This window comes from Tachypleus tridentatus, chromosome 10, assembly GCF_004210375.1.
Source record: "Tachypleus tridentatus isolate NWPU-2018 chromosome 10, ASM421037v1, whole genome shotgun sequence".
Lineage (NCBI taxonomy): Eukaryota > Metazoa > Arthropoda > Merostomata > Xiphosura > Limulidae > Tachypleus > Tachypleus tridentatus.
In genome coordinates, this window is record NC_134834.1 from 6,187,653 (window position 1) to 6,203,353 (window position 15,701).

Genomic DNA, 15,701 nt, shown 5'->3' on the forward strand with positions numbered 1-15,701 from the left:
CCTTTTATAGAAGGATTACAACATCAGCTGGTTATAACACTGTCTCTCTTTATCTGAGGCTTGAAGTGACGTCATGACACTGTCCTTTTATAGAAGGATTACAACATCAGCTGGTTATAACACTGTATCTCTTTATCTGAGGCTTGAAGTGACGTCATGACACTGTCCTTTTATAGAAGGATTACAACATCAGCTGGTTATAACACTGTCTCTTTATCTGAGGCTTGAAGTGACGTCATGACACTGTCCTTTTATAGAAGGATTACAACATCAGCTGGTTATAACACTGTATCTCTTTATCTGAGGCTTGAAGTGACGTCATGACACTGTCCTTTTATAGAAGGATTACAACATCAGCTGGTTATAACACTGTCTCTCTTTATCTGAGGCTTGAAGTGACGTCATGACACTGTCCTTTTATAGAAGGATTACAACATCAGCTGGTTATAACACTGTCTCTCTTTATCTGAGGCTTGAAGTGACGTCATGACACTGTCCTTTTATAGAAGGATTACAACATCAGCTGGTTATAACACTGTCTCTCTTTATCTGAGGCTTGAAGTGACGTCATGACACTGTCCTTTTATAGAAGGATTACAACATCAGCTGGTTATAACACTGTCTCTCTTTATCTGAGGCTTGAAGTGACGTCATGACACTGTCCTTTTATAGAAGGATTACAACATCAGCTGGTTATAACACTGTCTCTCTTTATCTGAGGCTTGAAGTGACGTCATGACACTGTCCTTTTATAGAAGGATTACAACATCAGCTGGTTATAACACTGTCTCTCTTTATCTGAGGCTTGAAGTGACGTCATGACACTGTCCTTTTATAGAAGGATTACAACATCAGCTGGTTATAACACTGTCTCTCTTTATCTGAGGCTTGAAGTGACGTCATGACACTGTCCTTTTATAGAAGGATTACAACATCAGCTGGTTATAACACTGTCTCTCTTTATCTGAGGCTTGAAGTGACGTCATGACACTGTCCTTTTATAGAAGGATTACAACATCAGCTGGTTATAACACTGTCTCTCTTTATCTGAGGCTTGAAGTGACGTCATGACACTGTCCTTTTATAGAAGGATTACAACATCAGCTGGTTATAACACTGTCTCTCTTTATCTGAGGCTTGAAGTGACGTCATGACACTGTCCTTTTATAGAAGGATTACAACATCAGCTGGTTATAACACTGTCTCTCTTTATCTGAGGCTTGAAGTGACGTCATGACACTATCCTTTATAGAAGGATTACAACATCAGCATGACACTGTCCTTTTATAGAAGGATTACAACATCAGCTGGTTATAACACTGTCTCTCTTTATCTGAGGCTTGAAGTGACGTCATGACACTGTCCTTTTATAGAAGGATTACAACATCAGCTGGTTATAACACTGTCTCTCTTTATCTGAGGCTTGAAGTGACGTCATGACACTGTCCTTTTATAGAAGGATTACAACATCAGCTGGTTATAACACTGTCTCTCTTTATCTGAGGCTTGAAGTGACGTCATGACACTGTCCTTTTATAGAAGGATTACAACATCAGCTGGTTATAACACTGTCTCTCTCTTTGATCTGAGGCTTGAAGTGACGCTCATGACACTGTCCTTTTATAGAAGGATTACAACATCAGCTGGTTATAACACTGTCTCTCTTTATCTGAGGCTTGAAGTGACGTCATGACACTGTCCTTTTATAGAAGGATTACAACATCAGCTGGTTATAACACTGTATCTCTTTATCTGAGGCTTGAAGTGACGTCATGACACTGTCCTTTTATAGAAGGATTACAACATCAGCTGGTTATAACACTGTCTCTCTTTATCTGAGGCTTGAAGTGACGTCATGACACTGTCCTTTTATAGAAGGATTACAACATCAGCTGGTTATAACACTGTCTCTCTTTATCTGAGGCTTGAAGTGACGCTCACTGACACTGAGGCTTGAAGTGACCTTTCCTTTTATAGAAGGATTACAACATCAGCTGGTTATAACACTGTATCTCTTTATCTGAGGCTTGAAGTGACGTCATGACACTGTCCTTTTATAGAAGGATTACAACATCAGCTGGTTATAACACTGTCTCTCTTTATCTGAGGCTTGAAGTGACGCCATGACACTGTCCTTTTATAGAAGGATTACAACATCAGCTGGTTATAACACTGTCTCTCTTTATCTGAGGCTTGAAGTGACGTCATGACACTGTCCTTTTATAGAAGGATTACAACATCAGCTGGTTATAACACTGTCTCTCTTTATCTGAGGCTTGAAGTGACGTCATGACACTGTCCTTTATAGAAGGATTACAACATCAGCTGGTTATAACACTGTCTCTCTTTATCTGAGGCTTGAAGTGACGTCATGACACTGTCCTTTTATAGAAGGATTACAACATCAGCTGGTTATAACACTGTCTCTCTTTATCTGAGGCTTGAAGTGACGTCATGACACTGTCCTTTATAGAAGGATTACAACATCAGCTGGTTATAACACTGTCTCTCTTTATCTGAGGCTTGAAGTGACGTCATGACACTGTCCTTTTATAGAAGGATTACAACATCAGCTGGTTATAACACTGTCTCTCTTTATCTGAGGCTTGAAGTGACGTCATGACACTGTCCTTTATAGAAGGATTACAACATCAGCTGGTTATAACACTGTCTCTCTTTATCTGAGGCTTGAAGTGACGTCATGACACTGTCCTTTTATAGAAGGATTACAACATCAGCTGGTTATAACACTGTCTCTCTTTATCTGAGGCTTGAAGTGACGTCATGACACTGTCCTTTTATAGAAGGATTACAACATCAGCTGGTTATAACACTGTCTCTCTTTATCTGAGGCTTGAAGTGACGTCATGACACTGTCCTTTTATAGAAGGATTACAACATCAGCTGGTTATAACACTGTCTCTCTTTATCTGAGGCTTGAAGTGACGTCATGACACTGTCCTTTTATAGAAGGATTACAACATCAGCTGGTTATAACACTGTCTCTCTTTATCTGAGGCTTGAAGTGACGTCATGACACTGTCCTTTTATAGAAGGATTACAACATCAGCTGGTTATAACACTGTCTCTCTTTATCTGAGGCTTGAAGTGACGTCATGACACTGTCCTTTTATAGAAGGATTACAACATCAGCTGGTTATAACACTGTCTCTCTTTATCTGAGGCTTGAAGTGACGTGACGTCCTTTTATGAAGGATTACAACATCAGCTGGTTATAACACTGTTCTTTATAGAAGGATTACACTGTCCTTTTACATCAGCTGGTTATAACACTGTATCTCTTTATCTGAGGCTTGAAGTGACGTCATGACACTGTCCTTTTATAGAAGGATTACAACATCAGCTGGTTATAACACTGTCTCTCTTTATCTGAGGCTTGAAGTGACGTCATGACACTGTCCTTTTATAGAAGGATTACAACATCAGCTGGTTATAACACTGTCTCTCTTTATCTGAGGCTTGAAGTGACGTCATGACACTGTCCTTTTATAGAAGGATTACAACATCAGCTGGTTATAACACTGTCTCTTTTATCTGAGGCTTGAAGTGACGTCATGACACTGTCCTTTTATAGAAGGATTACAACATCAGCTGGTTATAACACTGTCTCTTTATCTGAGGCTTGAAGTGACGTCATGACACTGTCCTTTTATAGAAGGATTACAACATCAGCTGGTTATAACACTGTCTCTCTTTATCTGAGGCTTGAAGTGACGTCATGACACTGTCCTTTTATAGAAGGATTACAACATCAGCTGGTTATAACACTGTCTCTCTTTATCTGAGGCTTGAAGTGACGTCATGACACTGTCCTTTTATAGAAGGATTACAACATCAGCTGGTTATAACACTGTCTCTCTTTATCTGAGGCTTGAAGTGACGTGGTTATAACATGACACTGTCCTTTCCTTTTATAGAAGGATTACAACATCAGCTGGTTATAACACTGTCTCTCTTTATCTGAGGCTTGAAGTGACGTCATGACACTGTCCTTTTATAGAAGGATTACAACATCAGCTGGTTATAACACTGTCTCTCTTTATCTGAGGCTTGAAGTGACGTCATGACACTGTCCTTTTATAGAAGGATTACAACATCAGCTGGTTATAACACTGTCTCTCTTTATCTGAGGCTTGAAGTGACGTCATGACACTGTCCTTTTATAGAAGGATTACAACATCAGCTGGTTATAACACTGTCTCTTTTATCTGAGGCTTGAAGTGACGTCATGACACTGTCCTTTTATAGAAGGATTACAACATCAGCTGGTTATAACACTGTCTCTCTTTATCTGAGGCTTGAAGTGACGTCATGACACTGTCCTTTATAGAAGGATTACAACATCAGCTGGTTATAACACTGTCTCTCTTTATCTGAGGCTTGAAGTGACGTCATGACACTGTCCTTTTATAGAAGGATTACAACATCAGCTGGTTATAACACTGTCTCTCTTTATCTGAGGCTTGAAGTGACGTCATGACACTGTCCTTTTATAGAAGGATTACAACATCAGCTGGTTATAACACTGTCTCTCTTTATCTGAGGCTTGAAGTGACGTCATGACACTGTCCTTTTATAGAAGGATTACAACATCAGCTGGTTATAACACTGTCTCTCTTTATCTGAGGCTTGAAGTGACGTCATGACACTGTCCTTTATAGAAGGATTACAACATCAGCTGGTTATAACACTGTCTCTCTTTATCTGAGGCTTGAAGTGACGTCATGACACTGTCCTTTTATAGAAGGATTACAACATCAGCTGGTTATAACACTGTCTCTCTTTATCTGAGGCTTGAAGTGACGTCATGACACTGTCCTTTTATAGAAGGATTACAACATCAGCTGGTTATAACACTGTCTCTCTTTATCTGAGGCTTGAAGTGACGTCATGACACTGTCCTTTTATAGAAGGATTACAACATCAGCTGGTTATAACACTGCTGGTTATAACACTCTCTTTATCTGAGGCTTGAAGTGACGTCATGACACTGTCCTTTTATAGAAGGATTACAACATCAGCTGGTTATAACACTGTCTCTCTTTATCTGAGGCTTGAAGTGACGTCATGACACTGTCCTTTTATAGAAGGATTACAACATCAGCTGGTTATAACACTGTATCTCTTTATCTGAGGCTTGAAGTGACGTCATGACACTGTCCTTTTATAGAAGGATTACAACATCAGCTGGTTATAACACTGTCTCTCTTATCTGAGGCTTGAAGTGACGTCATGACACTGTCCTTTTATAGAAGGATTACAACATCAGCTGGTTATAACACTGTATCTCTTTATCTGAGGCTTGAAGTGACGTCATGACACTGTCCTTTTATAGAAGGATTACAACATCAGCTGGTTATAACACTGTCTCTCTTTATCTGAGGCTTGAAGTGACGTCATGACACTGTCCTTTTATAGAAGGATTACAACATCAGCTGGTTATAACACTGTCTCTCTTTATCTGAGGCTTGAAGTGACGCCATGACACTGTCCTTTTATAGAAGGATTACAACATCAGCTGGTTATAACACTGTCTCTCTTTCTGAGGCTTGATCTGAGGCTTGAAGTGACGTGACATGACACTGTCCTTTTATAGAAGGATTACAACATCAGCTGGTTATAACACTGTATCTCTTTATCTGAGGCTTGAAGTGACGTCATGACACTGTCCTTTTATAGAAGGATTACAACATCAGCTGGTTATAACACTGTCTCTCTTTATCTGAGGCTTGAAGTGACGCCATGACACTGTCCTTTTATAGAAGGATTACAACATCAGCTGGTTATAACACTGTCTCTCTTTATCTGAGGCTTGAAGTGACGTCATGACACTGTCCTTTATAGAAGGATTACAACATCAGCTGGTTATAACACTGTATCTCTTTATCTGAGGCTTGAAGTGACGTCATGACACTGTCCTTTATAGAAGGATTACAACATCAGCTGGTTATAACACTGTCTCTCTTTATCTGAGGCTTGAAGTGACGTCATGACACTGTCCTTTTATAGAAGGATTACAACATCAGCTGGTTATAACACTGTCTCTCTTTATCTGAGGCTTGAAGTGACGTCATGACACTGTCCTTTTATAGAAGGATTACAACATCAGCTGGTTATAACACTGTCTCTCTTTATCTGAGGCTTGAAGTGACGTCATGACACTGTCCTTTTATAGAAGGATTACAACATCAGCTGGTTATAACACTGTCTCTCTTTATCTGAGGCTTGAAGTGACGTCATGACACTGTCCTTTTATAGAAGGATTACAACATCAGCTGGTTATAACACTGTCTCTCTTTATCTGAGGCTTGAAGTGACGTCATGACACTGTCCTTTTATAGAAGGATTACAACATCAGCTGGTTATAACACTGTATCTCTTTATCTGAGGCTTGAAGTGACGTCATGACACTGTCCTTTTATAGAAGGATTACAACATCAGCTGGTTATAACACTGTCTCTTTATCTGAGGCTTGAAGTGACGTCATGACACTGTCCTTTTATAGAAGGATTACAACATCAGCTGGTTATAACACTGTCTCACTGAGGCTCCTTCCTTATAGAAGGATTACAACATCAGCTGGTTATAACACTGTCTCTCTTTATCTGAGGCTTGAAGTGACGTCATGACACTGTCCTTTATAGAAGGATTACAACATCAGCTGGTTATAACACTGTATCTCTTTATCTGAGGCTTGAAGTGACGTCATGACACTGTCCTTTTATAGAAGGATTACAACATCAGCTGGTTATAACACTGTCTCTCTTTATCTGAGGCTTGAAGTGACGTCATGACACTGTCCTTTTATAGAAGGATTACAACATCAGCTGGTTATAACACTGTATCTCTTTATCTGAGGCTTGAAGTGACGCCATGACACTGTCCTTTATAGAAGGATTACAACATCAGCTGGTTATAACACTGTCTCTCTTTATCTGAGGCTTGAAGTGACGTCATGACACTGTCCTTTTATAGAAGGATTACAACATCAGCTGGTTATAACACTGTCTCTCTTTATCTGAGGCTTGAAGTGACGTCATGACACTGTCCTTTTATAGAAGGATTACAACATCAGCTGGTTATAACACTGTCTCTCTTTGAAGTGACGTCATGAGGCTTGAAGTGACGCTGGTTATAACATGACACTGTCCTTTCCTTTTATAGAAGGATTACAACATCAGCTGGTTATAACACTGTCTCTCTTTATCTGAGGCTTGAAGTGACGTCATGACACTGTCCTTTTATAGAAGGATTACAACATCAGCTGGTTATAACACTGTCTCTCTTTATCTGAGGCTTGAAGTGACGTCATGACACTGTCCTTTTATAGAAGGATTACAACATCAGCTGGTTATAACACTGTCTCTCTTTATCTGAGGCTTGAAGTGACGTCATGACACTGTCCTTTATAGAAGGATTACAACATCAGCTGGTTATAACACTGTCTCTCTTTATCTGAGGCTTGAAGTGACGCTCATGACACTGTCCTTTCCTTTTATAGAAGGATTACAACATCAGCTGGTTATAACACTGTCTCTCTTTATCTGAGGCTTGAAGTGACGTCATGACACTGTCCTTTATAGAAGGATTACAACATCAGCTGGTTATAACACTGTATCTCTTTATCTGAGGCTTGAAGTGACGTCATGACACTGTCCTTTTATAGAAGGATTACAACATCAGCTGGTTATAACACTGTCTCTCTTTATCTGAGGCTTGAAGTGACGCCATGACACTGTCCTTTTATAGAAGGATTACAACATAAGCTGGTTATAACACTGTATCTCTTTATCTGAGGCTTGAAGTGACGTCATGACACTGTCCTTTTATAGAAGGATTACAACATCAGCTGGTTATAACACTGTCTCTCTTTATCTGAGGCTTGAAGTGACGTCATGACACTGTCCTTTATAGAAGGATTACAACATCAGCTGGTTATAACACTGTATCTCTTTATCTGAGGCTTGAAGTGACGTCATGACACTGTCCTTTTATAGAAGGATTACAACATCAGCTGGTTATAACACTGTCTCTTTATCTGAGGCTTGAAGTGACGTCATGACACTGTCCTTTATAGAAGGATTACAACATCAGCTGGTTATAACACTGTATCTCTTTATCTGAGGCTTGAAGTGACGTCATGACACTGTCCTTTTATAGAAGGATTACAACATCAGCTGGTTATAACACTGTCTCTCTTTATCTGAGGCTTGAAGTGACGTCATGACACTGTCCTTTATAGAAGGATTACAACATCAGCTGGTTATAACACTGTCTCTCTTTATCTGAGGCTTGAAGTGACGTCATGACACTGTCCTTTTATAGAAGGATTACAACATCAGCTGGTTATAACACTGTATCTCTTTATCTGAGGCTTGAAGTGACGTCATGACACTGTCCTTTTATAGAAGGATTACAACATCAGCTGGTTATAACACTGTATCTCTTTATCTGAGGCTTGAAGTGACGCCATGACACTGTCCTTTATAGAAGGATTACAACATCAGCTGGTTATAACACTGTCTCTCTTTATCTGAGGCTTGAAGTGACGTCATGACACTGTCCTTTTATAGAAGGATTACAACATAAGCTGGTTATAACACTGTATCTCTTTATCTGAGGCTTGAAGTGACGCCATGACACTGTCCTTTATAGAAGGATTACAACATCAGCTGGTTATAACACTGTCTCTCTTTATCTGAGGCTTGAAGTGACGTCATGACACTGTCCTTTTATAGAAGGATTACAACCTCAGCTGGTTATAACACTGTCTCTCTTTATCTGAGGCTTGAAGTGACGTCATGACACTGTCCTTTTATAGAAGGATTACAACATAAGCTGGTTATAACACTGTATCTCTTTATCTGAGGCTTGAAGTGACGTCATGACACTGTCCTTTTATAAAAGGATTACAACATCAGCTGGTTATAACACTGCCTCTCTTTATCTGAGGCTTGAAGTGACGTCATGACACTGTCCTTTATAGAAGGATTACAACATCAGCTGGTTATAACACTGTCTCTCTTTATCTGAGGCTTGAAGTGACGCCATGACACTGTCCTTTTATAGAAGGATTACAACATCAGCTGGTTATAACACTGTCTCTCTTTATCTGAGGCTTGAAGTGACGTCATGACACTGTCCTTTATAGAAGGATTACAACATCAGCTGGTTATAACACTGCCTCTCTTTATCTGAGGCTTGAAGTGACGTCATGACACTGTCCTTTATAGAAGGATTACAACATCAGCTGGTTATAACACTGTCTCTCTTTATCTGAGGCTTGAAGTGACGTCATGACACTGTCCTTTTATAGAAGGATTACAACATAAGCTGGTTATAACACTGTATCTCTTTATCTGAGGCTTGAAGTGACGTCATGACACTATCCTTTATAGAAGGATTACAACATCAGCTGGTTATAACACTGTCTCTCTTCATCTGAGGCTTGAAGTGACGCCATGACACTGTCCTTTTATAGAAGGATTACAACATAAGCTGGTTATAACACTGTATCTCTTTATCTGAGGCTTGTTGAAGTGACGTCATGACACTGTCCTTTTATAGAAGGATTACAACATCAGCTGGTAATAACACTGTCTCTTTATCTGACGCTTGAAGTGACGTCATGACACTATCCTTTTATAGAAGGATTACAACATCAGCTGGTTATAACACTGTATCTCTTTATCTGAGGCTTGAAGTGACGTCATGACACTGTCCTTTTATAGAAGGATTACAACATCAGCTGGATATAACACTGTCTCTTTATCTGAGGCTTGAAGTGACGCCATGACACTGTCCTTTTATAGAACGATTACAACATAAGCTGGCTATAACACTGTATCTCTTTATCTGAGGCTTGTTGAAGTGACGTCATGACACTGTCCTTTATAGAAGGATTACAACATCAGCTGGTTATAACACTGTCTCTTTATCTGAGGCTTGAAGTGACGTCATGACACTATCCTTTATAGAAGGATTACAACATCAGCTGGTTATAACACTGTATCTCTTTATCTGAGGCTTGAAGTGACGTCATGACACTGTCCTTTTATAGAAGGATTACAACATCAGCTGGTTATAACACTGTATCTCTTTATCTGAGGCTTGAAGTGACGTCATGACACTGTCCTTTTATAAAAGGATTACAACATCAGCTGGCTATAACACTGTATCTCTTTATCTGAGGCTTGAAGTGACGCCATGACACTATCCTTTTATAAAAGGATTACAACATCAGCTGGCTGTAACACTGTATCTCTTTATATAAGGCTTCAAGTGACGTCATGACACTATCCTTTTATAGAAGGATTACAACATAAGCTGGTTATAACACTGAGTTTTTTCTACTGAAACTTTAAATCATTTTAAATTATCTTCTGATAAAATTTGAATCCAATGTTTTTTTTGCATTTATATAAAACTGAAACTGTTTTGAATTTTTATCGGTGATACATGTTAAAACGTTTGTTTCATCACACTTACCACGTAAGGTACAAGATCAAGTGTAACACAAGCTGCTTCCTTTGTATAGAACATAAGTAAATTCTTTTAAAAACTTTACTTATATATTCATATATTTAACAGCTCATTGGTAAATTATTTTATTAAGTTTGTAGCTGTTCAACCACATATTTCTACATTACTGTTATAACAGATTCTTACGTTATTACTTTTGCTAGACATCAGTTTTAACACGCCACCTGGTGATGCCAGGTAAACTGATGAAACTTTGTGAACGAAATAATAAAAAGTTTTACTATGTTTTTGTGAATTTCGCGCAAAGTTACACGAGCGATATCTGCACTAGCCTTCCGTAATTTAGCAATGTAAGAATAGAGGGAAGATAGTCATCATCACCCACCGCCAACTCTTGGGTACTCTTTTACCAACGAATAATGGGATTAACGGTAACATTATATCGCTCCCACGTCTGAATGGGCGAGCATGTTTGGTGTGACGGGGATTCGAACCCGCGACCCTCAGATTATGAGTCGAGCGCCTTAACCACCTAGCTATGACAGGCCATTTCGGTATGTACAACTGATAAAAGCTTTCAAATAATATAGTTTTTATAATATTTTGTATACTTGTATCTACCACCTAGTTATTGGTGAATTATCACATATATATATACTGATTTTCACTCCCAACTTAGGTATAAATAGGAGAATATATTACGTAACGCCATTACGTCCCGTCTAAACATTATGTAACCTATGCTTTATTGATATTTCGGTTAAAATAAGTAAGGGTCGTCATGATGACCACAACTGATTTCCCATAAGCGACCACCAGCTCCGGATGCGTCATGTGAATGTTCTTTCATCTCACGAAGTTCAACTCTATCATAAAGAAGACTGCTGTTTTTCAATCCATTTATCCCTTAGAAGCGATAATCTTTTGCAAAGACATGGACTGACTTCACCACACAGCAGCAGCGGGTGACCTGCAGAACTCTTTGGAACTGGATTGTAGACAGGAAAATTGTGTTGTATTCAGAACTTAACTCTGCTTCCTGGCGTTCATAAATCAAGAGATTGGCAAATAAAGATGAAGACATTTGGAAGCGGACGGCCTTGGGCTCGCAAGTGTTTGACACTACAGGTGGTCAATAATAAATTGTTTCTGAACATATAGGCTGTGTTATTAGTCAAGTCTCCTCAGTTTCTTTATTGGGCTCAAAGTACTGTTAATCCGACATCAAAACGAAACCGACTGAACTGTAGCACTCACTAAATACAAAGCTACACTGGAGAATAAAGCGCGTTGAAGAATTGATTGTACATGATTTACTTGAAGTTTAGCTCAAGGTTAGAAACAAACTTAGAAAGTCGTGACGTTTCACGATCTTATCGGCAATCATTAAACTTGTGAAAGCTTCGTTTGCCGCACGCCCACCAGGTGTCGCAGTTTTGTAGTATTTACTTCGTGAGAGTCGAAGCTGACTTTTTAGTCGTGATGATTTCATCAGAATGGTTCGTGTAACTTTGCATTAATATAAAAATAAAATCATCACACTTATTATGCATTAAACTTTAACTTTTTTTTTAAAGAATTTGACATGTGAATGTTAATCAGTTGTCAACACTTTGCGAATTTTATAAGACCGGCTGTGTCTTTCAAATGAGTACGCTAGTGTTAAGAGTTTGTTTGCATTTTTATTGTTTCGTTTCTGATTAACTCACAAGTTGCATGGTTATTTCGAGTTCCAAGTGGTGACTAGAGTTTAATGATTATTAAATAAAATTAGACAGATCTGTTTGTTTGCCATTAAGCACAAAGCTACATAAAGGGTTATTTGTGCTCTGCCCATCACGGGTATCGAAATCCAATTTTTAGAGATATAGAAACACCACTGTGCCGCTGGGGAGGGAGAGAAAATTAGAAAAACAAAATCTACAACACAAAAGATGTTTTGATTTGCTTTTATTTTGTGTGACTCGGGTCTTCTTGGATAACTTTACATATATAGAAACGTTATTATCGAAGGTGTAAGTTATGATACCTAAAAAAGGCCTGGGCTAATACACTAACCGAATAACAGACATTTTTTACACCGCTTTCTGGATAAAATCTTAGTAATTCCTCAAGACTACTGACCAGGTTCATTGAAAACAGTGAGAAATCCGGACGAAGTACACTGTATGATTAGGACCAATTAGAACGAGGGACAAGAGGCGTTTGGTCAAAGCTTCAAGCTGAGAAAGGGCCTCAAATGTACTCTTCTGTTATTGTTTTACATTTGTTAAGTTTCGCGACTTCTTTTGATATCGGAACAAAATGTGACAAACGGTTTCAGCTCATAATTGTAAATAATATGTAGAAACCAAATGTTCAACTTAGGTTTCACTTTTCATTTGGCCTGACGACTGTCAATTTTCATTCGTATGGCATATTTTTTTATTATTATAACCAGGTGCCTCTCTAAACTTCTTGGAAGGCCTGCGTATGACATCAGTAAACCGCATACAAATCATTTTTATAAAACTAGGTGGTTGTAGTGTGTTTGACAGTGATTTTTCATGGAAAAGCTATATTTGTTAACCTGTTTCTTACAGTTTCATGAATTAGATGTAACCAACGTTAACCTATTTCTTACAGTTTCATGAATTAGATGTAACCAACGTTAACCTATTTCTTACAGTTTGATGAATAAACGTAACCAATGTTAACCTGTTTCTTACAGTTTGATGAATTAGATGTAACCAATGTTAACCTGTTTCTTACAGTTTCATGAATTAGATGTAACCAATGTTAATCTGTTTCTTACAGTTTCATGAATTAGATGTAACCAACGTTAACCTATTTCTTACAGTTTCATGAATAAACGTAACCAATGTTAACCTGTTTCTTACAGTTTCATGAATTAGATGTAACCAATGTTAACCTGTTTCTTACAGTTTCATGAATAAACGTAACCAATGTTAATCTGTTTCTTACAGTTTCATGAATTAGATGTAACCAATGTTAACCTGTTTCTTACAGTTTCATGAATTAGATGTAACCAATGTTAACCTGTTTCTTACAGTTTCATGAATTAGATGTAACCAATGTTAACCTGTTTCTTACAGTTTGATCAATTAGATGTAACCAACGTTAACCTGTTTCTTACAGTTTCATGAATTAGATGTAACCAATGTTAACCTGTTTCTTACAGTTTGATCAATTAGATGTAACCAACGTTAACCTGTTTCTTACAGTTTGATGAATTAGATGTAACCAATGTTAACCATTAAGAGTTTTAAATCAGGTTATTCTCCCATATTTTCTAGAAACCATTTCCTGTGACGACCACTCACTAATTACCATGGAAACTATCAATCGATCAAGATTGTTGTCACTGCAGAGGATAAAAGAAGCGTCCATGTAAGTGACTGACTCTACTGGTTCAGGATAGTTTGGTAACTGTATAAAAATACATGACAAGTTTAAGATAAAGTGATTTATTTTTGTTTTGTTTGTACTTGAGGTGGGTTTTTTGACTTCTAGTTTATCTGTCTGTTATTTCTACTTCAACGGTAATAAGGGTGATTATTTTGGATATATTTGTTTCTAGTCTAGATTACTTTCCATCATATTTCTTTCTTTCTTGAACTGGACTTGTTCATATTTCTGTCATAATTTGTCTTCTCTGTAAGTGTCTGTTTTATTATTTGTTTTGGGTTGAAATGAGTATATCTGTTGTGTTCAGTTAGTGCTATTTATTGGTGGATTAGATGGTTGAATTTTCTTGTAATATGAGCACATAACACAAAAACTGGCACTAAGATATGTGATACCTTTCTAAGATATACTGTTTAATTTACACAGAAACTTAGCTTGCTAGAGCCAAATGACAAAAAGTGTCCTTCAAACTTTACCGCTTTGTTTCGATAGTAAAGCTACTTTACGTAGAATCTCGTCATGTGAACAAGTCACCTACCCAGAAAATAATACCTTCTTATCTCTGTCGTGATGTAGGAAATGACATTTCATTTCTTCAACGTTTCAAAAGACTGAAGGATGATCTTTTCTTCAGTAATTTCTTGTTGAAAGTGGTGAGCTTGCACGAGTGGCGCTGATGTTTTCTACTAAAAATTGGGGTCACTTATTTCTTCGCATATATTTGCACATACTTAAGATATCCTTGGAAGGTTGGACATGTAAGGATGACTTCAACAAGACTGATGAGCAAGAGTTACAGAATGAAGGGCGTCAAGACGTTCTACCACCAATACGGAGGGAGACCTCTAACAAAACTGAGCAGGAATTGTGTAGATGGTGCCAAGACGTATGCATGACTAAGATCCTGTATCCGTCTCTGGTTCACGTGGGCCGTGGGTGAGATACACACGTCCCCACGTTGGTGACCATCGCTCAATACTTTGGGGGGTGTGGCTGTACACGAAATAGGGTGCTGCGTGCAGACGACACACCTTCCCTAACCCCTACAGAGGGGAAATCTCTACCTAGCGACACGCCTGGTTCGGCTAGAGGCCAAAGGTCAGAGGTTAGCAGCGATTCTAACTGAAGGCCAAGTCCGTCCAAAGCTACGACCAAGTAAAAGGAACTGACTAGCTTTACACTTTATTTTAAGTCTCCTACTTATCTATTTACAAGAACTTTCAAACTGTTTAAATATTACATTAAAAAAGTATCAACAAACGGGTGAATTGGTGACGTATTTCCTCTGCTTTGTACAAAAAATTTGGGTTAAAAATGAGCATGCAAATGGTTTACAGGGTTAAAAATGAGAAAATGTTTTAACTGCCTGTCTAGTGCTTTATAAAAATTAACATATAGAAATACTTCCTTCAATTAGTGCTTTACAAAAATTAACATATAGAAATACTTCCTTCAATTTAGTGCTTTATAAAAATTAACATACAGAAATACTTCTTTCAATTAGTGCTTTATAAAAATTAACATACAGAAATACTTCTTTCAATTAGTGCTTTATAAAAATTAACATTTTGAAATACTTCTTTCAATTAGTGATTTATAAAAATTAACATATAGAAATACTTCCTTCAATTAGTGCTTTATAAAAATTAACATATAGAAATACTTCCTTCAATTAGTGCTTTATAAAAATTAACATATAGAAATACTTCCTTCAATTAGTGCTTTATAAAAATTAACATTTTGAAATACTTCCTTCAATTAGTGCTTTATAAAAATTAACATATAGAAAT

General features: G+C 37.9%; 1 protein-coding gene across 1 annotated transcript in view; it reads left to right on the top strand.

The window, feature by feature from the left end:
• Positions 1–15,701, top strand: part of LOC143228687 (uncharacterized) — a 67,628-nt gene that overhangs the window by 15,110 nt on the left and 36,817 nt on the right. Inside the window, exon 2 of the mRNA XM_076459948.1 lies at positions 13,800–13,893. Within this exon, the coding sequence (XP_076316063.1) occupies positions 13,835–13,893 (59 nt within the window). The 5' untranslated portion in view covers positions 13,800–13,834. The remainder of the gene's footprint in view (positions 1–13,799; positions 13,894–15,701) is intronic.